We start from the raw sequence: 26,818 nt of genomic DNA on the forward strand, positions 1-26,818 counted from the left end.
GAGTCCAGATGCTGCAGGATGAAGTGTAGGGCCATGTTGATGGCGTCGTCTACAGACCTGTTGGCTCTATATGCAAACTGCAGGGGGTCCAGGAGGGGGGCCGTGAGGGTCTTAAGATGGGAGAGAACTAGGCGCTCAAATGACTTCATGACCACAGATGTCAGAGCCACGGGTCTGTAGTCATTTAGTCCAGTGATCCTAGGTTTCTTGGGGACAGGGATTATGGTAGAGGACTTGAAGCAGGCAGGCACATGACATGCCTGCAGTGAGGAGTTGAAGATGCCAGAAAACACTGGGGCCAGCTCGTTTGCACAGTGTCTGAGGGTGGCAGGAGACACACCGTCTGGGCCGGGAGCTTTCCGAGCATTCAGACTCCTAAACTGCTTCCTCACATCTGCTTCATGAATATGAAGAGTTGTGGTCGGAGGAGGTGGTGTGAAATCCTCTTTTGTGTGGGGTGAGGGGGCGGGTGTTGCAGGTGAACAGTTTGAAGGTGGTGATGGCTCTATGGAGGGGGGGGAGGTGGGGGAATGAGTGTCCAAAGTGCCTCTATTGTTGGGGTCGTTGGAGGTGTGAAGGCTGCCTGATGGCTCGTCAAAACGGCAGTAGAAGTCGTTAAGGGTGTTGGCTAAGAGCAAGTCATCAGTGGAGTGGGGGGTTTTAGGCTTGTAGTTTGTAATATTCCTAAAACCTTTCCACACAGAGGCCGAGTCATTCTCTGAGATCTGCTGCTGCATCTTCTCAGAGTGCTGATGTTTGGCAATGTCCACTTCTTTAGTGAACCTGTACTTGGCCTCTCTGTAGCAGTCCCTGTCTCCGCTTCTGAACGCCTTTCTCTTTTCCAGCCACAGCTTTTTGAGTTTAGGAGTAAACCAGGGTTTGTCATTGTTATAACTCACCCTGGTGCGTGATGGCACAATGCTGTCCTCACAGAAGTGGATATAGGAGGTGACAGTGTCCGTAAACTCGTCCAAGCTGTTAGAAGCAGCCTTCATTGTGTCCCAGTCTGTGGTCTCCAAACACGTGCGAAGCTCCTCCACAGCCTCGTTGCTCCACAGTTTTTTAGTCCTCACGACAGGTTTGGAGAGCTTCAGCCTCTGTCTGTACGCGGGGATTAGGTGGATCATGACGTGGTCAGAAAGTCCGAGTGAAGCGCGGGGCACCGCGCGATAGGCCCCGCTGATCGTGCTGTAGCAGTGGTCTAATGTCCTCTCCTCTCTGGTCGGGCATTTAATATACTGCTTATATTTTGGAAGCTCATGGCTCAGATTGGCTTTGTTAAAGTCCCCAAGAGCAATGATGAGAGAGTCCGGGAATGTCCGCTCCGTGTGGAGAATCTGCTCCGCGAGTGCGCACTGAACTGCCTGCGCATCTGCGTCTGGCGGGATGTAAACAGCGGCCAGGATGAATGAAGCAAACTCCCGCGGAGAATAAAACGGTTTGCAGTGAATAAAAAGATATTCCAGAGAGGGAGAGCAGTGCTGAGCAATCACTGTTACATCTGTGCACCAGCCACTATTGATGTAGAAGCAGACACCTCCACCTTTGGTTTTACCGGAGAGAGCGGCCTGCCGGTCCGCGCGCAGCAGATGAAAGCCCTCCAGCTTGAGCGCGCAGTCCGGGATGTCCTCACTGAGCCACGACTCCGTAAAACATAAGACACAGGAGGAGGCAAAGTCTCTGTTCATGCTTCTCATCAGGGCCAGTTCGTCTATCTTATTCCAGAGTGAGCGTACATTAGAAAGGAAGATCCCAGGAAGGGCCGTTCTCAATCCGCGTTTCCTCAAACGCACGAGTACGCCGGCTCGCTTACCTCTCTTTCGACGTCTCACTTTCCTGATCAGAGTCAGCAGTAAATCTGCCGCAGATGCGACAAATATTGGAAATAAATCCACAGGCGTTGTAGTCCTGCAGTTAAGGAGCTCTTCTCTGGTGTAAGAATATCCAGAGGAGTGCCCAGACACAGAAGAAATGCACAAAAACAAGACAAAAGTAACGCACTGAAGCACCAGGGAATCCATACGCGGCGCCATCTTGGTTGTCCCTAAAGTCAGAACTAAACCCACATGTAGATGACTTTCTGTTACTGGAGCAGCCTTCCTGAAGACAGCAGTGTGTTTTCATGCTTTTAAAGCCAAACTCACCTTTCAGACCTGGCTTTCATTTATTATCTATTTTTGTTTGTTTATTATATATTTATTTCTACTGTTTAACTACTGCTCACATCTTTTATCCTCCTTTTTAATTGTTCATTTCTTTTTACCCAGTGTTTCTATATTGCACTTTGTATTTGTCTATATTTATCATGCACTACTTTGCTCATTTATTGTTTGGTTTTAATGTTATTAAATTCCGGTTCTTTTGGTATTCGTTATGGCCAAAAAGACACGGCTCAAAAGTGGTCTTTTTACTTTTGAAGTTATTAAATTTGTAACTGTAGTGATTTGTGTGTGTGACAGAGAGGCACTGCCAGGGATTTTTGACACAAGTTGTTCTTGTAAAATCAGTCTGTGAAGGTTCTCAGACATCCAGGTCATCGTAGTCTAAGGAGCTTGGAAAGAAAAGCGTCTGGACTTCTTTAAGTTTCCTTGAAGATGTTTCACCTCTTATGAGAGAAGCGTCTTCAGTTCTAAGAGTCAAATGGTGGAGTGGGGCAGTCAGTGAAAGGGCAATGGTGGTGGCTCAGGGTTTGTATGTTTGGGGGGTTCAGAGGGAAAAGATGAATGCAGGTCTGGAGTTGGTGTGTGAGAGCAGGGAGTGAATCTGATCAAACATGAGTGTCATGAAGCCTGTTTGCAGTTATTTGCACTGTTTTCCACTCTGGATGTTGTTTCTGTTCAGCTGTGAGTATAAAAGGCTCCATTCTACAACCTGTTTGTGTTAGTTGTTCAATAGAAACATTATTTTGTGCTGATGTTGCACTTCTTTTAGTCACAACCAAAGAGTTTTTGAAGTCTGCATCAGACTGATTTAAATGACTTTTGAATATTACTTTAAATACTTTAGATTTAAAATTCTGAAAAAAGTTTAAATACAAAGATCAGTATTGTCTAATGTTTTGGCTGCAGTGTGTTTTTGCAGACAGGTATAACAGAACAGCTTTAGTGTTTAGATTTTTTAAACTTGAGTATGAATTTATACAAAATGCAGCAAGATATTAAAAAAAAACGTTTGATCATAAAATCGACTATATTGGATTCATATCGATATCGGACATAAAACGTGGCATCGTTCCATCCACCTCCGCCCCAGAGAGAAGGGTTACATCTCCTAGGTTTAGGTGTTTTCCAATTTGTCATCATTTTGAAAAGTTTACATTTCTTCAGTGTTGAGCAGCAGAAATGAGACTTTACTGTCAGAGGCCGACAGCACTGAACACAACAGCAGACTGGTGGCTAATAAACAGTGAATGATGCAGAAACAGATGTTTGAAGCTGTTCTTGGAGTACACTGAGAGAGAGAGAGCTGTGCAGGCAGGAACAGCCAAAGTCAGAGAGAATTCATGAGCATATTTATCAAACGTGAAGCAGAGTTTGGATCTTCTTTTGCTGCTGCTTCACTCAGTTTTGGTTGGAGACAGATGAAACCTGCAGCTTCAGGATCTGTGAGCTGTCCACTTTCAGCCCCGACGGCGTGTCCGTGTACGCGCCGTCGAGTGAACGATCCACGCTCTGTGTTTCCATCTTTGTGTGTTTAGCTGCTCTCATTTACTGTTTTAGCTGTTTGCTGCTTGTTGAAATAGTTTGTGAGCTTTAACCTGAGATTCTGGCAAAATACATTTATATTAAACATCGATTCAGGATTGAATGAATCAACATCATTTTATTCAAATTAAAACCATTTAAATGGGAACATGAATTTTTTACAGCCGCCTCTAATGCTGGGTAATGTCAGCTGGTCCATGTGCAGCTGGCTGTGAGGCTCAGGGAGCGTCGACAAAGTGCAACACTGAAAGAACATCATCCATAAATATTGAGTAAGAACTGGACTCTCATACAGCGAGACTCGAATGCCTTTAAACATCAGCTTATCCTGCTGATCCAAGTCCAACACTGAGTTTGTAAAAACATGTTTGTCAATCATTTTGTTTGGTTTCTGAGGAAAATGATTCAATAACTTGCTGCTAATACACAACATTTCATCATATTTCCTCATAAGCCTCTTTTGTCTGACCATTTGATCCCATTTGAATTTGCAATAAAGGATCCACAGAGTTTGGTGACAATAATGACAGTAGATGTTTGTGTGAAAGTGCTGGAAGCAAATGAGTGTGTGATGTTCTTTCAGTGTTGCACTTTGTAGACGCTCCCTGAGCACTGGTCTCACAGCCAGCTGCACATAGAGACCAGTGTTGTTAGTCCAGGTCAGAAGATGACTTGTTGGAATGAAAATGAGCTTGTAGTTTGTCTGCTTTAATAATGTGACTGGAAAAAGGTGTTGGACTTCAAATATGTCCATTTCTGTCACACTTCACCTTTAAAAGTGAAGCCATGTGGTTCCTGGAAGGAAAAACACGACTTTTTCAAGTCTTTGTCCTGTTTTTATGAGAAATGTACGACTTTAATGTTCTTTTTTCTATACTCAATTTTTATTATAATTTACAACATTGCAACTTGTACTTGTCAATGTTCACAAGTAGGACAGTTACAGGAACTGCAATGCAGAAATCTAGATTAAAATAAGAACTGCAATTAGGAAGCACAAAACAAAACCCAAGCAAGCAAACAAACAGACAACAACAACAAAAACAAAAAGAAAACAAAATCTTTATGTAATATTAAATAACATGTGACAAACTTAGCCGTAAATGGACAAAACGAAACAGACCTATGCTAAATTATTGAAACAGTAAAGCATGTATGGGTCGCCAACGCTCAGTAAACAATTCTCTCTGAATCCGCAGAGCAGATGTTATTTCCTCCATCTGGTAAATTTCTCTTGCTTTATCAATCCACATATTATATGAAGGTGGGTCAAGATTCAGCCATTTAATAGTGATACACTTTAGTGCTGCTGTAAGATTCTTAAGAGATACGTTTTATTGTTTCCCGCAAAACCCTTTGGTAAGACTCCTAAAATGACTAACTGTTGGTCTTTTGTTAATGGTTGTTGGAAAACTGTACTGAGAACTTTAAATATGTCATTCCAAAGTGAGCAGATTTTTGGGCATGACCAGAATATATGTGAGTGGGTTCCTAAAGAAGTACCACAATTTCGCCAGCAGGTGTCAGGATTTGTAGGCTTCATTTTGGCAATTATCTCTGGGGTTCTAAAATATCTCATGACCACCTTCCATTTAAATTCTCTCCACAGCCCAGAATTAGTCACCAGATGGGCTTCACCGAACACCTCTTCCCAGGTGTCCTCTGAGATTTGAGTGCCAGTCTCAGCTTCCCACCTTGCCTTAATATCCAAAGTTGCATTTGTATTGAAACTCATAAATGCGTTATAAAAATGAGTGATTAATTTTGGGGAGGAATTACTTTGAAATATTTTTAGAAATATTTCCTCAATGGGTGAGGGCTCCAAAACTTGCCTCCATTCTTTATGTTTTGTCAAAAAGCTTCTTACTGCAGAAATTTAAAAAAGTCAGAAGAAGGAAGCCGAAACTGACCTCAACTGTTCAAATGAGCTCAGGTGCCCATTCCTCACAACATGACAAAGTTTATGAAGCCCGCTATGTGACCATGCTCTGAAGCCAGAGTCTTCCACAACAGGAGAAAAACCCTGCAGGGAGGAGAGGCTTGATAGAATTGAAATTTCTTTTGGAAGACCAAATGATTGTTTGATTCTACGGCAAATCTTTAGTGTGACCCTCGTCCGTTCCCCCATATGCACATTTTTAATTGAAATGTTAGAACAAAGCAGGGATTCCAATGATCTTTCGCACATTGTCTTCTCAATGTTTAGCCACTGAGTTTCAGACAAATCCCGCACCCATACAGTCAGGGGTCTCATCTGAGCTGCCCAGAAATAATATTTCAGGTTTGGAACAGCCAATCCCCCCTGCAGGTTTGACAGTTTTAATGTTTGGAACTTGATCATCCCTCATGTGTATTTAGTCTCTGTGTCGCGTCATCTGTGTTCCCACCCTCCATATTTTCATGCCCAGTCTTTTGTATTCTTAGCCATAGCTTTCTGTGTCTTCATGATTTATTATAGTATTAGTTCCCCAGTTTAGTTCTCTTCACTGTGATTCTGCCTTGTTTGATGTCTTCAGCCGAAATAAAGGCTCGCTTTTCGTTCAAAACTCAGTTTCATGTCTGCGCCAGTGTCTGCGCCTGAGTCCTCCACACACTCTCCATACGGTCAGCCACTGTGACCGTGACACTAAACTACATGCTGTGTGCAGCCACTCTCCTGAGCCTGTATTATATACACAGCGGTTACAATGACAAACTGAATACAATCTCATATCTACAAAACAGGCTGAGTCAAAGTTGCAGCTACGCTTATGAACATGGAGAAAAAACAGGCGAGTTATCAGCTCACCAGCTACGACTAAGAACAGCTAACCAACTATCCTTGAGATCTACAATGACCAGGGAATAAGGTCTACAGACAACCAAACTATCCTTGAGATCCACAATGATTTCAATAAGGTGTTTGATATTCCCTCCTTGGGAGAAGATGCGATCGCTAGTCTGGAGGAACCTGTCTCTAATGTTGGAATTGAAACGGCCGTACGGAGCATGCAGTCTGGAAAATCTGCTGCCCCGACGGGTATCCATCTGATTTTTTCATAAAGTTTTCTGACCGACTGAATTCACTGTTAAAATCAACTTTTGAAGAATCCTTCCTCTCACAGTCGTTGCCTCCAACAATGCATCAAGCAGTGATGTGTTTAATTGTAAAACAGGAAAAAGACCATTTAGATTGTCGTTCATGTCGTTTAATATCTTTGTTCAACACAGACACCAAGATCCTGGCTCAAGTGTTGGCCCGTCGCTTACACAAGTATTTGTCCTCCATTATTTCACCAGACGGGCTTTATTAGGCACTCTTTTTTGAACATTAGAGCTCTATTAAATATCATTTATACCCATGTTAAAGGTGATACATTGGAAACTGTAATTTGGCTTGACGCAGAAAAGGCGTTGGATCAAGTGAGATGGGATTTTTTTTTATACGCTTAAAAAATGTGGCTTTAATTTTGTATCTTGGATAAAAGTATTGTATTGCTCCCCTCTAACAGCCGTCCGGACTAACAATAATCTTCCCCCCAGGACAGGGATGCCCTCTGTCTCCTTTTTGCCATTGAACCGCTAGCTGTTGCTCTGAGACAATGTGTTGGTGTTGAGGGAAAACATCGAGGGGGTATCGAACATGAAGTCTCTCTTTATGCCGACGACATGATTTTATTTATTTCCAACCCATCGAACAGCCTCCGCAAACTTTTGGATAGACTTACAATAATAATAATAATAATATGTTTTATTTATATGCGCCTTTAAGAGCCTCAAGGTCACCTTAATGCATACTTAAGGAATTTGGGACAATTTCTGGATATAAAGTGAATTTTGGGAAGAGCGAGGCAAAGTCTATCTGTACGACAACTGGGGAGTTTTGTGTATTTTAGCCCCTTTTAAACCCAGCTATAACAAGTTTAAGTACTCGGGCATCTGGGTGACAAGAAAACCACAAAGACTTGTATAAAACTATCTTCCTTTATTGTCGAAGCTTAAAGAGGATTTTGGAAAATGTGAGTTTTGCCCCTTTATATTTATGGTGGGGATGCAGAACAAGGAGCAAAGATGAATGTGATGCTGAATCAGCAGAAGACTTGGACTCATTTGATTCCAGCTTTGATATCATTGATTTCAATATGTCCATTTCTGTCACACTTCACCTTTAAAAGTGAAGCCATGTGGTTCCTGGAAGGAAAAACACGACTTTTTCAAGTCTTTGTCCTGTTTTTATGAGAAATGTACGACTTTAATGTGAAACATTCAGAGTTTTTTCTCTTGTTGTGTTTGTTTGAAGCTGCTTCCTGTTGGCTTCAGCTGTTTGGAGTTTCCATTTTCTAAACTTCTACATTCTGAACCTTCTTCAGCTCTGAACAGATGATGAAACACTGAATGATTTCAAGCACTTTGTCTAATAAACTTACATCTTTCATTCTTTATACAGATTGAAGAGCTGTGGTTTGTCAGAGATCAGCTGTGATTATCTGGCAGCAGCACTGAAGTCCAACCCCTCCCATCTGAGAGAGCTGGACCTGAGTAATGACTGCTTTCCGTCGACTAAGAACAACAAGCTGCAGGATCCAGGAGTGAAGCATCTGTGTGGTTTCCTGGAGAGTCCAGGATGTAAACTTGAAACTCTGAGGTCAGTCAGCATGTTTTAGTTGTGCTGAGATGAATATGATGTGAAAGTTGTGCTGACACTAAACTGCAGACATCAGGCTGATATTATACTGATCCACACTGAGGATCTTCATGGTAAAGTCTGTTTTCTTCTTCTCTGGTTTAGTCCATTGACTGCAGCAGAACAATGTTCACATTTCAAACAGTGATACTCAACGTATGGCCCGCGGCCCACACGCGGCCTGCCCACCTTTCCTGATTCAGAGAGAGGGGACCCTGATTAACTGTGTAGCTTCTTCCTCACAGTTCTAAGTATCAGACACAACAATGAATAATCCACAGCTGACTGTCTTTAGCAGGTCAAAGGTCACGGCACACAGCAGACAGTCAGAAATATTCTAACTCTGATCATTTATCAGTTGTGACACTGTGAGACTTGATCAGAGGTGTGATCATCACAGCAGAGGCCTTTGTGTCAAAGTCACTGAGGATCAAACAGAAACACATGAAGCAGATTTTCCTCTTCTGGCTTTTTATAGCAGATAACCTTCAAAATATTCTGCAGTCGATCAAAAACTGAAGCAAACCATGAAGCAACATGTGAACATGAGCTGATGCTGCTGAAGTGAAGCAAAGTTACAGAGGTTTGATTACAGACACAGCTGAGAGTTTGTAATCTGTCATCATTTTAAAAAGTTTCCATGGAACAGCAGAAATGAGGCTTTACTGTCAGAGGCCGACAGCACTGAACACAACAGCAGACTGGTGGCTAATAAACAGTGAATGATGCAGAAACAGATGTTTGAAGCTGTTCTTGGAGTACACTGAGAGAGAGAGAGCTGTGCAGGCAGGAACAGCCAAAGTCAGAGAGAATTCATGAGCATATTTATCAAACGTGAAGCAGAGTTTGGATCTTCTTTTGCTGCTGCTTCACTCAGTTTTGGTTGGAGACAGATGAAACCTGCAGCTTCAGGATCTGTGAGCTGTCCACTTTCAGCCCCGACGGCGTGTCCGTGTACGTGCCGTCGAGTGAACGATCCACGCTCTGTGTTTCCATCTTTGTGTGTTTAGCTGCTCTCATTTACTGTTTTAGCTGTTTGCTGCTTGTTGAAATAGTTTGTGAGCTTTAACCTGAGATTCTGGCAAAATACATTTATATTAAACATCGATTCAGGATTGAATGAATCAACATCGTTTTATTCAAATTAAAACCATTTAAATGGGAACATGAATTTTTTACAGCCGCCTCTAATGCTGGGTAATGTCAGCTGGTCCATGTGCAGCTGGCTGTGAGGCTCAGGGAGCGTCTACAAAGTGCAACACTGAAAGAACATCATCCATAAATATTGAGTAAGAACTGGACTCTCATACAGCGAGACTCAAATGCCTTTAAACATCAGCTTATCCTGCTGATCCAAGTCCAACACTGAGTTTGTAAAAACATGTTTGTCAATCATTTTGTTTGGTTTCTGAGGAAAATGATTCAATAACTTGCTGCTAATACACAACATTTCATCATATTTCCTCATAACCCTCTTTTGTCTGACCATTTGATCCCATTTGAATTTGCAATAAAGGATCCACAGAGTTTGGTGACAATAATGACAGTAGATGTTTGTGTGAAAGTGCTGGAAGCAAATGAGTGTGTGATGTTCTTTCAGTGTTGCACTTTGTAGACGCTCCCTGAGCACTGGTCTCACAGCCAGCTGCACATAGAGACCAGTGTTGTTAGTCCAGGTCAGAAGATGACTTGTTGGAATGAAAATGAGCTTGTAGTTTGTCTGCTTTAATAATGTGACTGGAAAAAGGTGTTGGACTTCAAATATGTCCATTTCTGTCACACTTCACCTTTAAAAGTGAAGCCATGTGGTTCCTGGAAGGAAAAACACGACTTTTTCAAGTCTTTGTCCTGTTTTTATGAGAAATGTACGACTTTAATGTGAAACATTCAGAGTTTTTTCTCTTGTTGTGTTTGTTTGAAGCTGCTTCCTGTTGGCTTCAGCTGTTTGGAGTTTCCTTTTTCTAAACTTCTACATTCTGAACCTTCTTCAGCTCTGAACAGATGATGAAACACTGAATGATTTCAAGCACTTTGTCTAATAAACTTACATCTTTCATTCTTTATACAGATTGTGGAGCTGTGGTTTGTCAGAGATCAGCTGTGATTATCTGGCAGCAGCACTGAAGTCCAACCCCTCCCATCTGAGAGAGCTGGACCTGAGCGACAACAACAAGCTGCAGGATCCAGGAGTGAAGCATCTGTGTGGTTTCCTGGAGAGTCCAGGATGTAAACTTGAAACTCTGAGGTCAGTCAGCATGTTTTAGTTGTGCTGAGATGAATATGATGTGAAAGTTGTGCTGACACTAAACTGCAGACATCAGGCTGATATTATACTGATCCACACTGAGGATCTTCATGGTAAAGTCTGTTTTCTTCTTCTCTGGTTTAGTCCATTGACTGCAGCAGAACAATGTTCACATTTCAAACAGTGATGCTCAACGTATGGCCCGCGGCCCACACGCGGCCTGCCCACCTTTCCTGATTCAGAGAGAGGGGACCCTGATTAACTGTGTAGCTTCTTCCTCACAGTTCTAAGTATCAGACACAACAATGAATAATCCACAGCTGACTGTCTTTAGCAGGTCAAAGGTCACGGCACACAGCAGACAGTCAGAAATATTCTAACTCTGATCATTTATCAGTTGTGACACTGTGAGACTTGATCAGAGGTGTGATCATCACAGCAGAGGCCTTTGTGTCAAAGTCACTGAGGATCAAACAGAAACACATGAAGCAGATTTTCCTCTTCTGGCTTTTTATAGCAGATAACCTTCAAAATATTCTGCAGTCGATCAAAAACTGAAGCAAACCATGAAGCAACATGTGAACATGAGCTGATGCTGCTGAAGTGAAGCAAAGTTACAGAGGTTTGATTACAGACACAGCTGAGAGTTTGTAATCTGTCATCATTTTAAAAAGTTTCCATGGAACAGCAGAAATGAGGCTTTACTGTCAGAGGCCGACAGCACTGAACACAACAGCAGACTGGTGGCTAATAAACAGTGAATGATGCAGAAACAGATGTTTGAAGCTGTTCTTGGAGTACACTGAGAGAGAGAGAGCTGTGCAGGCAGGAACAGCCAAAGTCAGAGAGAATTCATGAGCATATTGATCAAACGTGAAGCAGAGTTTGGATCTTCTTTTGCTGCTGCTTCACTCAGTTTTGGTTGGAGACAGATGAAACCTGCAGCTTCAGGATCTGTGAGCTGTCCACTTTCAGCCCCGACGGCGTGTCCGTGTACGTGCCGTCGAGTGAACGATCCACGCTCTGTGTTTCCATCTTTGTGTGTTTAGCTGCTCTCATTTACTGTTTTATCTGTTTGCTGCTTGTTGAAATAGTTTGTGAGCTTTAACCTGAGATTCTGGCAAAATACATTTATATTAAACATCGATTCAGGATTGAATGAATCAACATCGTTTTATTCAAATTAAAACCATTTAAATGGGAACATGAATTTTTTACAGCCGCCTCTAATGCTGGGTAATGTCAGCTGGTCCATGTGCAGCTGGCTGTGAGGCTCAGGGAGCGTCTACAAAGTGCAACACTGAAAGAACATCATCCATAAATATTGAGTAAGAACTGGACTCTCATACAGCGAGACTCAAATGCCTTTAAACATCAGCTTATCCTGCTGATCCAAGTCCAACACTGAGTTTGTAAAAACATGTTTGTCAATCATTTTGTTTGGTTTCTGAGGAAAAAGATTCAATAAGTTGCTGCTAATACACAACATTTCATCATATTTCCTCATAACCCTCTTTTGTCTGACCATTTGATCCCATTTGAATTTGCAATAAAGGATCCACAGAGTTTGGTGACAATAATGACAGTAGATGTTTGTGTGAAAGTGCTGGAAGCAAATGAGTGTGTGATGTTCTTTCAGTGTTGCACTTTGTAGACGCTCCCTGAGCACTGGTCTCACAGCCAGCTGCACATAGAGACCAGTGTTGTTAGTCCAGGTCAGAAGATGACTTGTTGGAATGAAAATGAGCTTGTAGTTTGTCTGCTTTAATAATGTGACTGGAAAAAGGTGTTGGACTTCAAATATGTCCATTTCTTTCACACTTCACCTTTAAAAGTGAAGCCATGTGGTTCCTGGAAGGAAAAACACGACTTTTTCAAGTCTTTGTCCTGTTTTTATGAGAAATGTACGACTTTAATGTGAAACATTCAGAGTTTTTTCTCTTGTTGTGTTTGTTTGAAGCTGCTTCCTGTTGGCTTCAGCTGTTTGGAGTTTCCATTTTCTAAACTTCTACATTCTGAACCTTCTTCAGCTCTGAACAGATGATGAAACACTGAATGATTTCAAGCTCTTTGTCTAATAAACTTACATCTTTCATTCTTTATACAGATTGATGGACTGTGGTTTGTCAGAGATCAGCTGTGATTATCTGGCAGCAGCACTGAAGTCCAACCCCTCCCATCTGAGACAGCTGGACCTGAGCGACAACTACAACCTGAAGGATCCAGGAGTGAAACATCTGTGTGGTTTCCTGGAGAGTCCAGGATGTAAACTTGAAACTCTGGGGTCAGTCAGCATGTTTTAGTTGTGCTGAGATGAATATGATGTGAAAGTTGTGCTGACACTAAACTGCAGACATCAGGCTGATATTATACTGATCCACACTGAGGATCTTCATGGTAAAGTCTGTTTTCTTCTTCTCTGGTTTAGTCCATTGACTGCAGCAGAACAATGTTCACATTTCAAACAGTGATACTCAACGTATGGCCCGCGGCCCACACGCGGCCTGCCCACCTTTCCTGATTCAGAGAGAGGGGACCCTGATTAACTGTGTAGCTTCTTCCTCACAGTTCTAAGTATCAGACACAACAATGAATAATCCACAGCTGACTGTCTTTAGCAGGTCAAAGGTCACGGCACACAGCAGACAGTCAGAAATATTCTAACTCTGATCATTTATCAGTTGTGACACTGTGAGACTTGATCAGAGGTGTGATCATCACAGCAGAGGCCTTTGTGTCAAAGTCACTGAGGATCAAACAGAAACACATGAAGCAGATTTTCCTCTTCTGGCTTTTTATAGCAGATAACCTTCAAAATATTCTGCAGTCGATCAAAAACTGAAGCAAACCATGAAGCAACATGTGAACATGAGCTGATGCTGCTGAAGTGAAGCAAAGTTACAGAGGTTTGATTACAGACACAGCTGAGAGTTTGTAATCTGTCATCATTTTAAAAAGTTTCCATGGAACAGCAGAAATGAGGCTTTACTGTCAGAGGCCGACAGCACTGAACACAACAGCAGACTGGTGGCTAATAAACAGTGAATGATGCAGAAACAGATGTTTGAAGCTGTTCTTGGAGTACACTGAGAGAGAGAGAGCTGTGCAGGCAGGAACAGCCAAAGTCAGAGAGAATTCATGAGCATATTGATCAAACGTGAAGCAGAGTTTGGATCTTCTTTTGCTGCTGCTTCACTCAGTTTTGGTTGGAGACAGATGAAACCTGCAGCTTCAGGATCTGTGAGCTGTCCACTTTCAGCCCCGACGGCGTGTCCGTGTACGTGCCGTCGAGTGAACGATCCACGCTCTGTGTTTCCATCTTTGTGTGTTTAGCTGCTCTCATTTACTGTTTTAGCTGTTTGCTGCTTGTTGAAATAGTTTGTGAGCTTTAACCTGAGATTCTGGCAAAATACATTTATATTAAACATCGATTCAGGATTGAATGAATCAACATCGTTTTATTCAAATTAAAACCATTTAAATGGGAACATGAATTTTTTACAGCCGCCTCTAATGCTGGGTAATGTCAGCTGGTCCATGTGCAGCTGGCTGTGAGGCTCAGGGAGTGTCTACAAAGTGCAACACTGAAAGAACATCATCCATAAATATTGAGTAATAACTGGACTCTCATACAGCGAGACTCAAATGCCTTTAAACATCAGCTTATCCTGCTGATCCAAGTCCAACACTGAGTTTGTAAAAACATGTTTGTCAATCATTTTGTTTGGTTTCTGAGGAAAATGATTCAATAACTTGCTGCTAATACACAACATTTCATCATATTTCCTCATAACCCTCTTTTGTCTGACCATTTGATCCCATTTGAATTTGCAATAAAGGATCCACAGAGTTTGGTGACAATAATGACAGTAGATGTTTGTGTGAAAGTGCTGGAAGCAAATGAGTGTGTGATGTTCTTTCAGTGTTGCACGTTGTAGACGCTCCCTGAGCACTGGTCTCACAGCCAGCTGCACATAGAGACCAGTGTTGTTAGTCCAGGTCAGAAGATGACTTGTTGGAATGAAAATGAGCTTGTAGTTTGTCTGCTTTAATAATGTGACTGGAAAAAGGTGTTGGACTTCAAATATGTCCATTTCTGTCACACTTCACCTTTAAAAGTGAAGCCATGTGGTTCCTGGAAGGAAAAACACGACTTTTTCAAGTCTTTGTCCTGTTTTTATGAGAAATGTACGACTTTAATGTGAAACATTCAGAGTTTTTTCTCTTGTTGTGTTTGTTTGAAGCTGCTTCCTGTTGACTTCAGCTGTTTGGAGTTTCCATTTTCTAAACTTCTACATTCTGAACCTTCTTCAGCTCTGAACAGATGATGAAACACTGAATGATTTCAAGCACTTTGTCTAATAAACTTACATCTTTCATTCTTTATACAGATTGTGGAGCTGTGGTTTGTCAGAGATCAGCTGTGATTATCTGGCAGCAGCACTGAAGTCCAACCCCTCCCATCTGAGAGAGCTGGACCTGAGCATCAACAACAACCTGCAGGATCCAGGAGTGAAGCATCTGTGTGGTTTCCTGGAGAGTCCAGGATGTAAACTTGAAACTCTGAGGTCAGTCAGCATGTTTTAGTTGTGCTGAGATGAATATGACGTGAAAGTTGTGCTGACACTAAACTGCAGACATCAGGCTGATATTATACTGATCCACACTGAGGATCTTCATGGTAAAGTCTGTTTTCTTCTTCTCTGGTTTAGTCCATTGACTGCAGCAGACCAATGTTCACATTTCAAACCTTCAAAGAAGAAGAAAAATCCTCCAGTGGAAAATTCACTGTGAAACTCTCAAACTCTTCATTGCACCTTAAAGTCTGTGTGACACTGAAATCCAAAGCAAAATGTGCGTTTGCTTTACAGACAGCAGTCCAACACAAACATACACACATCATCCAAAACACAGTCCAACATCCAAATCTCCTCCACTGCCAGCATGAATGATGGGAAAGAGAAGGAGGAACACTCTGACATTCAGGGTTAGAATGAGTTTCATCAAGCAGACTGTGAAGATCAAAGCTGCATTAGAAAGCTTACATGAATGAATGAGTGGACAGAAGTGGACAGAGATCATCTGAAGCACTTCAAAGGCTTTAAATCAGCACATTTCTCTTTATTCTTTATCAACTCTGTTAGTTTCTCTCAGTTTTCTGTGGAATGAAGCTAACAGCAGGCTAATAAGATGCTGACCAATAGGTTTCTATTAAAGGTTGTAATTTGCATATGAAAAAGTGCTTTGGCTCAGCAGGGATCAGCTTACAGGTAGAATACAGCTGCTGGATGGGATTAGCATGTCATAGCTATCTACCAAACTGCTAACTGGGGGATTTCAGGCCATCTATGGATCATTTTTGCTAACTGTTTATTCAGCTTAGGCTCACAGGGCTGCAGCCTGTGCCCTAGCTGTCATAGGGCAAGAGGCGTGGTCCACCTGCACAGGTGAGCAGTCCATCACAGGGCCAACAGAGAGCGACAGAGAAGCACCTACAGCCAATGTAGAAGCACCAATGAACCTAAGCAGCATTTCATTGGACTGTGGGAGAACATCCAACCTCCACAGAAAGGCCCAGCTGACCAACAAGCTTCAACCTACAACCTTCTTGCTCTAAGGCACTAGTGCTAACCACTTTTGCCCATTTCAGCCCAAATCCTGCATCTTCCTGTTTCTGACTCCAGGCCAGCTCCACTAACACTTTCTCATCAGACACTGCCACCTAGTGGAGGAAGTCTTAGTTCCATTTGAAGCTTCAGATTACAGTTAGTTCCTTTACAAAGAGGTGGAGGTGGTGGGGCCACAGCACCATCATCACTGAGTGCCATAGGACACTTAACCTTTGTTTCCATATGCTGGGAACTTCCTGTTGTTCCAAGGAGGACTGGAAAATGTGTGAAAATCTCCCAGTCAGTTCCTCACAGCACACTTCAATCATTTCCCTCCCACAGCATCAGGACCAGGGCTTTTTCTCTCTTTGGTCCCACTAAGAGATTTCCACACAAACAGCTCATCAGTGGGACTCTCAGAGCTACCAGCCCTTTGCTACAATCACAAAGCTCTTCATTGAAATCAATGATATCAAAGCTGGAATCAAATGAGTCCAAGTCTTCTGCTGATTCAGCATCACATTCATCTTTGCTCCTTGTTCTGCATCCCCACCATGGACTTCATTCCTTTCCAAGCCAGCCTTGAGTGTCCTTTATTCAGCTCATCCTCTGCTTTACTTTTACACCTGATTTTAGCTGCTTTATCTCTCTTTCAACAGGTTTCTGTGCCTCAATCTTTTTCTTCTCTCCCTCATAACAAGACAGCTTCTTCTGCCTGAGAACATGTTGGAGTGATTTACTAATCCAGGGCTGCTTATTGGGGAAAATACTTCCTGTTTGCAAAGTAATCCCCATTTTTCCCAGAAAGAAATGTCAGTAGAAATCGATGATCTAAGTGAGAACATGAGCCCTTAAAAAGTCCCAGTGGGTGCAGTCAAAGCAGTCCCTCAGTCCCAGTATAGAGTCTTTGGTCCAGACTGGAACAGCTGTGTGCCCAGTTTGAGCTCTCTTCAGTGCTGTGACCTGACAGACCCAGAGGGGCCATCACATCACATTTAGAAGCTCCCCTGATGGAGCCACAACACATGTCCAATACTTAGTCTGTCTTGTTGGACCAACTGGAAGAAATGATTCAAGGACTTAGTCACAGAACAGAGATTCAAATCTCCAAAATCCAACTGGCTGCATCAGGACATATAGTCTGAAACTCTGCACAGTTTCCTGTTTGAAGCTGCTTCCTGTTGGCTTCAGCTGTTTGGAGTTTCCATTTTCTAAACTTCTACATTCTGAACCTTCTTCAGCTCTGAACAGATGATGAAACACTGAATGATTTCAAGCACTTTGTCTAATAAACTTACATCTTTCATTCTTTATACAGATTGAGTTACTGTGGTTTGTCAAAGATCAGCTGTGATTATCTGGCAGCAGCACTGAAGTCCAACCCCTCCCATCTGAGAGAGCTGGACCTGAGCTGGAACAACCTGAAGGATCCAGATGTGAAGCAGCTGTCTGATCTTCAGCAGAGTCCAGACTACAGACTGGAGACTCTGGAGTCAGTAGAGTGATGGAGTGAGTGGGTGGTGCTGTCAGCAGTATTGTACTAAACACAGTCAGTATGAAACAAAGATCCAGTGTTTCCTGTAAAGCTGCAGCTTCTCAGTGAAGCTGTGAGAGGAGAACGGTGACAGGCTTCAGGATTGGACACAAACACTTCCTGTTTCTCACCTTTATGGTCACCATAGTAACGGCTGACACGCTCTGATCAAACACTGTCAACAGCCAATCAGCTCTCTGAACAAAGCAGCACGCAGACCAATGACTGCATTGATTTCCAAGTTTAAAGCAGTGAAGAACACAGTCTGTAGGTGAGGAAGAATTTAGTGAGAGCAGATGTTTGGATGGAATTCCTCCAGTTAACAGCTGGAACCGTCCATCTGGATTGTTGGGCTTGTTGTTGGGGTTCCTACAGAGCTCAGAGTGGACACACCAAGGTTCTTCTAATGAATGAAAGTCCAAACTCAAACTAGGAGGGAAAAACATTTTCAGCAACTTCAATAAAAATCCAAAGATTAGAAAAAGTGAAGCAACAATGAGTCCTAGTACAGTCCCAGCACTGACGTCCCTGCTGCTCTTTATACTGGATGTGCTGCATCACTGACTGACAGCTGATGAAGAGTCTCTGGAAACACTCGTTTATCTCCTCTGCTCTTCCTCCTTCTCTCTGCAGGTGGAGGCCATGATGGTAAACAGGATGGTGTGTGTGCTGAGAGAGGAGCAGCTGTGTCCTGATGATCCAGAGAGGTTGAAGCAGCAGCAGCTTGTGTGTAGAGACGCTCTGACTGGGCCATGTTACTGGGAGGTGGAGAGGAGAGCTTCATCCAGCAGTGACTGACAGAGGAATGAAGTGCAGATGACTGTCAGTGCTGCAGAGTGAACTGCTCTGAGAACAGCTCCACTGTCAGACACAATGTAGAGTCCAGCATCAGCCCTGTGTGTCCCTCTGGATCTGACAGAGGATCATCAGTGTATCTGGACTGCTCTGCTGCTGCTCTGTCCTTCTACAGTCTCTGCACAGTCTCTGTCTCACTCTGGAAAGATTTTACAACTTGTTGTAATTACAGAACGTTAATATAATATTCAAACATGTGATCTTCTCTTTATTTCTGAATCTTTACCAAATAAAGAAAAACCAAACTAACAAACAGAAGCTGTCGTGTCCTTTTTCACCACATCTGTGAATCTTTTCTGTGTTTTTCCTCTTTTCCTCCTTCCTGCAGCTCCATCTTCATCATTCTGTGTCCAGTATATGTGAACACGTCCAAAGCATCTGAGCCTCATGTTACCCGTTTGTGTGAGTTACGCCTGTCGTTGTGTTGTGGTGTATAAATAAGGGGCAGGAGACAGCGCTGGATCTCCGAGTTCTTTACTCTCAATTTCTGCAACATCTGCAATATCTAGAAATGCAAACCTGTGAGCTGTGTGTGTTGTGCGTCTGCTCGGCCACCTCTCCTCCGGCCGTGCTGGAAGCAGCTGTGCGTTTGACAGTTTTATCGACTCGACAATAATCGAACAAATTAAATGTTCAAAAATATCAACTTAAGCACTTCAAAGTCAACAAAAAGCTTAAAACAATGAAATAATATTTCACTGACAAAACAACAGCTCATAAGAACGATACACAAAATAATACAGAAACAAACAAATAAAAGTTATTAACCAGGATCCATGTTTTTGTCACAAACACTGAATCAGCTGATTCACTCTTTATGTTTCTGAGTTTGTTTTGTGATTATAGTTCTGGTTTCTGTTTCTGTGTCTTCACTGTGTCCCACGTCTCCTTACTTTGGACTCTGTGTTATATTTCCTGTTTTATTTTGACAGTCCTGTGTTACTGTTTCCTGTCTCGTGTGTGTAATTGGTCCCAGCTGTGTTTCCCTCCTGTCTCCCGTTCCCTGATTACTAAACTGCGTCCACGCCGCCGGCGCTCCTCTCCACAGCTGGATTCCAGGATTTCAGAGCATCCAGCTGTGGTGAGTGATGGAGACACTTTCTCTGCTCCCTCAGTAATCAGGACAGTTTATTGAACATCAGAGGACATAAAGGACTGTTTTTCACCTGCCTGTTCTGAACCTGGACATTAAAGACTGCTGGCTTCAAGGACATTAATCCCAGTGTCAGCCAGCCAATAACAGCCTGTGTTTTTCAGCTCTTTAGGAGTCAGAAATGAGAAAGACACAGACTGCTAACCTCTCCCTGCAGGAAATAAGCTCCGCCTCTTCCTGTCCTGTATATGAGTGATTCTGACATGAGACACAATGAGTTTCCTGTTTATTGTGACTTAAAGCGAGCAGCAAAGACACTAAACTGTGTGTTTCCAGCTGAAGCTGCTTTTTGTGTTGCTCCCACAATCCTGTCTGAAACAGTCAGTGAGGAAAACTCAATGTGACTTCAGAGTGACAGAGGTAAGCGACTCATGTTGTAACTGACGTCAGACGCCGGAGATTTTGGCGTAAAATTAAAGCGAATGGTAGTTTAGAATTGAACAAATTCCTTTAAGCTTCAGTATTACCAAATACACTTATCAATAGTCTTCTAACTAACAATATTTGTCTAAATCATCTCCAACACCCTGGAGAACAACGGGGAGAGTTTAGAGGCTCTCCAAGATTACATTGATCAGTGCTTCCAGGATCTTGTGATGAAGAAGGCTCAGAGTGCAAAACCTTCATCAAAACCCACCTGAAGCTGCTGGAGGACACGGTGAAGAACATGGCCTTTGATAGAGTGCATCGCATCGGCCCCATGCGGGCTGCGACCGGGAGACCACGTCCTACTGTGGCCAAGTTTGGCCACTTCAAACAAAAGGAACAGGTGAAAAGTCTCCGTGTCCATCGGTGTTTCTCCACGTCTCTCTGCCTTCTTCGTGTCATCTCTGTTTCCCTGCTGCCCTCATGTTTTCTGCTTTGTCTGTTAGTTCTTCCCAGTTTAGGTTGATGTTCACTTCTTCCCTCACCTTTGTTATTTTCACTGTAAATAAATCTCCACTCGCATCTCCACCGCCGTCTGCATCTTGGTCCTCATTCACTCCACCACACGACTGCTGCCCCAGCCGTGACAACTTTTGATGTTTCCTCTACATTTACTTTTAAAAATTATTTACTTTGCCTTGTTTGGTATCATTTGGTATCAGATGGCCGACTTCTAAATGGTCACCATGGTCACCACCGAACTTGAGGAGTTTGCCTCCTCACATATACTAATGTGCCACAAACAGGACTTTAACATCACCAACCATTCCTATGTTATTACGGTGTATCCATATAACTGGCCCACCCTGTACAGTTATGCTTTCATGTTGACATACTGTATTAACACAATTCAGGGAGGATTCTAGGATCAGAGCTTCGGGGGGCTGAGCACCCAGAGAGCTGCCCAGCCAGCCAAGATACACTTTACTCGTCACAATGAGACTTCTTCCCCGTCTCTGTCGGTCCCTGCATCCTCCCTGTCCTCATCGTCTGTTGTCTTCGTCTCCTTTATCAGTCATCATAATTTTACCATCTCTGTGCAAGTCTGCAAATTTCTTTATTAAATCAAAAGATTCTTAAACCCATCAAGTCTCTCTGTGCCTGGGTCCTCGTCACAAAACATGACATCACTGTTTTGTACTTTTTAACAATTTAATCCCACATTTGTGAAAGAAAAGCAAAACACTTTTTTGAAAAGTCTGTAACAAAACCATCAATTCTGATCAAGGTTATTTAAATGCTGCCAAAGAAGAATGGATTGGAATAAAAAAAATACATATCCTAACCTTAATTACTGGAGGAGAATAATGAATGATGCTCATAGTGAGTAAGAAGTAAACTGAGTGCATATTTTGGACAGAGATTCACTTTTAATGTGTTTGTATAATATAATACAGATACATAAAAACACTCCTGAAACAGAATAAATTATTACAAATAAATTATTACAAAATATTAAAAAATATTATGGATACTTTTGTTGTTAAAATGTTACCTCTCAACCAAGTTCTGCCTTTTATATTTTTAGTAGTGTGTCACACAAACAGGAAATATTGTCAAAAAAAAGTAAGTAAGTGCTGAAGCACCCCAAAAATGAACCAAAGCACCCCAAAAATGAACCAAAGCACCCCAAAAATGAACCAAAGCACCCCAAAAATGGGCTAAAATCGCCCCTGTTAACAAATAATAGCCCAACAGTCACTTTTATGCTTACTGTAGCTGTTAGCTAAAAACACTAATTTAGCCTAGTTTGCCCTGAATTCAGCTTTGACAGACATGATCGACTGTTTCCAGTAGAATTCCTCGTTGTCATCTTGTTCCCTCTCAGAGCCCCGTATGCTTGCAGAGACCCCTACAGTAGGGAAATGTGCCAAAGAACGTCCAAAACATTGCATTTTAGGTTTATTTATGCCTCACACACAATCCCAACTCTTTAGCTAACTTAACAACTTTGGCTAAAGTCTATAGTTAGTCTTACTCGTTTGTACAACATTTCTGGATCGCCACTGTTTGAAATGATATGACATATGACTCTCACTGAAACAGCAAACTTTGTAGAAAACACAACACTTCTGATTCTCTATCTAGCTGTTTGGTCACAGCTGTAGATTACATTATAAGTGGTTGTTCACTCTTGTCAATAATTACATTTCTAAACTCTATTTGTGCAGTTACATGTAAACAAAGTCCAATATTGTATCTAAATGATTGTGTTATGGTGGGACAGTTTCCAATTTTGTTGTATTATTGTACTAGGTATGACTGTGCAAGAGTTATCTTATCTTCCTTGCTTGCACCACACTCTTTGCAGAAATGGTGCACAGCAGCACTGCATCATGTTATTGTGTTGTATAATATACCAGAACTAATACAAAGCAATATCCATGTACACTATAGGTCCATGCCAATGTGCCCAAATGGGACCTCCATAAATGGTAAGGGGCGCAAAGGCACTTTAAGACCAGTGGGCACACCGTCGGTGCACATCCGCTCGGATGCTTTTTTCTATTCATTTATTTCCCTGTTTATTTATCGATGCACAAAAGCAATTATCTCAGAGACACCATCCTCTTAACAGAGACTCAAATCAGGAACCTGCAGATTATTAGTCAGCAGCTTTAACTTCCTGTCTTTGTCTCACTAAACCTTCCACGTGGAAACTTGAGCTGCCCACTCAAGCACAGTAGGCTTTAACTGGCTCTGCTCAAGTCACTTCAGTATCTGAGAAACTGTCTCGATGCATGCCAAAGAACACTTTGACAATACGCTTGTGTTGAGTCAAATCCACCACAAGCATATTCTATGGCAGTTTAATTCCACTCCACATAAAAATAGTCACGTATTATTTCCCCCCACCACACTTCCTGCCAGTAGCTGGTGCCCCCACCCACAGTGCATTAGTGGTTCTCTGTGTTTAGTGGCTCACTCTGGGCGGCTGCTCGGTGGGGCCCGGCCCCCTGGCTCTGTTGGGCCTGTGCTGCGGGTGGGGTGCCCTCAGGTCTCGGCCCTCTGGGCCCATTTACTGCTCAGTAACATTTAATATCTATTATTTACTACTACTTACTAGCCTACTTACTGCATATTATTGGTTGTTGCTGTGGGTTCCCCACTGTGTTGGTTTTTCCTTGTGTTTTTCAGCAGATGATGAAATAGATTTTCAGTATGTTTTCTCTCTTCCTCTCCATCTATTTCTCTTCTTCTCTATTTTTCCCTCTTCTTCTGTTAACTTTCTCCCCAGCTTATCTTTTTTCTTCTTTCCTGACCCCCGTTCTGATTCTAATGACTCAAAATAAAGTAAAATCATCATCAAATATGACTATCAAGTGGACCAGTATAGCAAAAACCATAATGGTGGCAGAGGCCACAGAGCCAAGTGGAGGATTTTCAACGTTCAAACCAGATAAAAAACAGAAATTAAATGGTGTTAAAAGCCATGAATTAAGGCAATTCATTCACAACATAATTACAAGTTTTACTGGACGTTAATATTTTTCTCTTTTTTCAGTGCAAAACAAAATAACAGTACACATGATGCTGGCAAGTTAAAATGTCAGTGTCTTTTATAGATAGCATGTCTAGCATCATAGTTTTATAGATCACGTAGTCAGGGTAAAAACTCCATCTCTGATTATTATTGTACATGACTGTGACATGCAGTGGCCTCAGCATCATGATGAAGGCGACCGGAGGAGATAGTTTGGTAGACATCGATGTTTTGCCGATGAAGGCTCATGTAGCGGTCCTCTTTGTCCTAAACAACAATTTACACTGTCATTTACATTTAATTAAAGTGCAGCTTAAAACACAGACATAATGCACTGCAGCCTCGGCACAATTAAGTGTAAAACAGAACTATGGAAAACTGACAAACATCTGGCGAGTTTCAGATCCTGTTAAGTTAGTTAGACCTGATCTGTTTTCTCTGTTAGGATAAAAACATCAGAGGTCATGGGGTGAAAAATACCTCCAACACAAGACTAGCTATGTCTACAACTAATGTGTGGTGTTTTAAAAGAACCTATGAGATACTTTGAACACCACAGTGGCTGCTGTATGCAGTAATGTGCTCAAGTGATTTCAAAGGGTCATTTCATGAGTTTAAGTGCGTCAGTAAAAGTTTTCACCTGCGAGGATTTCTCCTCAGGCTGTAACCACAGGTTATCACAGCCACACTGATGAGTGAAGCAGCAGCAGAAATGATGGGAACTGTAGCCATGAACTTCATGCCAGAATCTCCATCGTCTGTTGAATGTTGCCACACACACAAAAAAACTTCATTTTGAAAACATGAAAAGTCACGAAATTTGCATTAACCTGTTATATTAAAGTGGAAAACATGTTTATCTTTTCATTACATTAGAGTTACAATTGCATCATTCAAACATTTCACTGATGAAATAACACCAAAGTTGTGATTGGAGCAGTTTTATAATGAAATTTTAAACAAATTAGCCAGAAGAAGAGCTTAAAAACATTCCAGATGTTCATCTCCTGACTGAAACCTTTCATTAATCCGCTGCAGGCGGGAATGACGACCTCAAACCATGTATGACAGAAAAGAAAGTGTTAACGCAGTTCCAAACATCCACCTTGAATCTGCGGTGTGGGTATAAATAGAAAATGTTTTTACCTCTCACAGTCACACTGAGATGGAGAACATACAATCCACCACGAAATCCACACTCACAGGTGTAGTTCCCACTGTCTTCAGATGTTAAGTTGAGCAGGTGGAGAAACACAGTCTCATTTTCTTTGATCAGTGTGAACCTGGAGTCACAGCCATGAATAAAGCCTCGGTCGTAACGATAGAGCAGACGACGCTGTTCTCCTCGGCTCCTCTCTGTGCTGATCTCACACAGTATCATCACAGTAATATTCAGAGTTGTTTTGCTGCATATTTGAGTGGAATCGGGTTTCTTTCCAATTGTCTTCACAAGAGTCTCTATAAATTGTTCCAGTTAAAATGAAACAAAATCAGGATTATAGTTTCTATATATTTGTTGTTGTGGGAAAATCAATCACATATATTATTTCACTAACCTAACTAAAGCTTTCTTCTTAAACACCTGGCTTTACAGCTTTTCTTTTTTAATTATATATATTTACCTTCACTGCTAAAAACCACAAGCAGAAGCAGGAGAAAGCAGAGTTTCCGTGCAGTCATGCTGGTGAGGAAGTAACTGTGGCTGACAGTGTGAGGTAGACTATAGTGAAAGCAGGAAGACTTGCACCCTCCTTATTTCACCTCTTGTGTCTACACTGAAACTTTTACTATGTCTAAAATAGAAGTGCATAAAAGTGGAAGGACAGTAGAAGGTGAACCACCAACATTGTTTAAGCCAGACTGATCTCTCTGTTTATCTGGATGGACATTGTGTTCAAATTATGATGAGATGTTTGTTCAAAAACAAAACTAGTCTGATACAAAGAGTCATGTTTGCCACAGTTTATTGTGTTTGTATTGTATTAAATCTGAGAGCCTAGGTTGGAGTATTATGACTGAATGGTCTCCATTACTGGGAAACAACTATCCAGTGTGAAAAGATGGACGTTTATTATAATATATGAATATTATTATATTAGTATGTCACCTAAAGTTTTATATACTTTAAAATGTTTCATAGAGCTTTATTATCCACTCCCACAGTTCCTGCGCTTCTTGCTGAGCGTGTCTTGTTGTCGTGTTGATGGTTCACTGAGATGAGAGTCTGGTAGGAATCACTCGATGGCTGCTGAAGGTTTGTATAGGGCTGATCTGGCTCATCGTCATCCTTTAGAAAAGTGAAATATTTTAGGTATTAATCAAGTTCAACCCGGTCTACCCACACACTCTATTGATCTTTAAATCTCTCCATCTGTTGCCTGGATTATTTAATGTTTCTGCTCATTTCTGTAAGAGCTTCTTCACAAAATAAAGGACACTGAAGTTGGCACTAATAGTATTATAACACTAATCTGTAATTATCTATGTAAGTAACATCCTAAAACATAAATGTACATGTTTTATGTTTACTGGCAAACTTTTAACTAGCTGCTGTAGATCGTAGCAATAAATTGCTCACCAAACCGTTGGGATTTTCAGGTACAGACACTCCAGATGTTCCTGACCTTAAGCAGCCACGTTGATAAGAAAGGATGTCAGCATTAGTGTAACACTATTCACATTCAAACAGAGAAAAATCAAGTAAGAACATCTACATTTATATTATCTTCTCTCTTAATAATGATAATTATTTTTGGAAGGATAAAAAGTGTTCATTCTAGACATGATGTTTAACATACAGCGAATTCTCATTTATTGAAATGTGATGTTTCCTTTTACTTTCTCTACATCTATATCATCTTTGAATTACTGCAGCAAAAATAGTCTCACCCATTACTTTTCCTCCAGTAGATAAATCCCACGATAACTCCAGTTATAAAGATGATCACAACACCGGGCAGATAAACGGAAAAAGATTTGTCTGCTGAAGTGTGGGCCTCGTTTGTGTCTAAATCATTGAAAAGATGCATTTGTCAGTAAAATCATTTACTTTCATTTCCTGGAAATCAAAACACAAATCAAACACAGTTTACGTCTACTGAAACTCTGAGTGAAGTAATGAAACCCCAGTTTTATAACCACAGAG

The 26,818-nt window shown here is 41.8% G+C and overlaps 2 protein-coding genes and 1 long non-coding RNA gene across 3 annotated transcripts in view; all 3 read left to right on the plus strand.

Annotated features, from left to right (window-relative positions):
* Positions 1-26,818, plus strand: part of LOC146548208 (NACHT, LRR and PYD domains-containing protein 12-like) — a 586,500-nt gene that overhangs the window by 243,211 nt on the left and 316,471 nt on the right. The gene's annotated exons all lie outside the window — the stretch shown is intronic.
* Positions 5,169-26,818, plus strand: part of LOC146548215 (ribonuclease inhibitor-like) — a 136,813-nt gene continuing 115,163 nt past the window's right edge. The window contains exons 1-2 of the mRNA XM_085263821.1: positions 5,169-5,236; positions 10,436-10,612. Of these exons, the coding sequence (XP_085119947.1) occupies positions 5,169-5,236; positions 10,436-10,612 (245 nt within the window). The remainder of the gene's footprint in view (positions 5,237-10,435; positions 10,613-26,818) is intronic.
* LOC146548216 (uncharacterized) lies at positions 15,038-18,747 on the plus strand. Its single transcript, XR_014890916.1, has 3 exons — positions 15,038-15,180; positions 17,540-17,730; positions 18,389-18,747. It is a non-coding gene; the product is annotated as an uncharacterized LOC146548216 (long non-coding RNA).

Source organism: Mchenga conophoros, linkage group LG23, assembly GCF_057382185.1.
Source record: "Mchenga conophoros isolate Kocher_MC1m ecotype Shallow Benthic linkage group LG23, M_conophoros_male_GT1.1, whole genome shotgun sequence".
Classification (NCBI taxonomy): Eukaryota; Metazoa; Chordata; class Actinopteri; order Cichliformes; family Cichlidae; genus Mchenga; species Mchenga conophoros.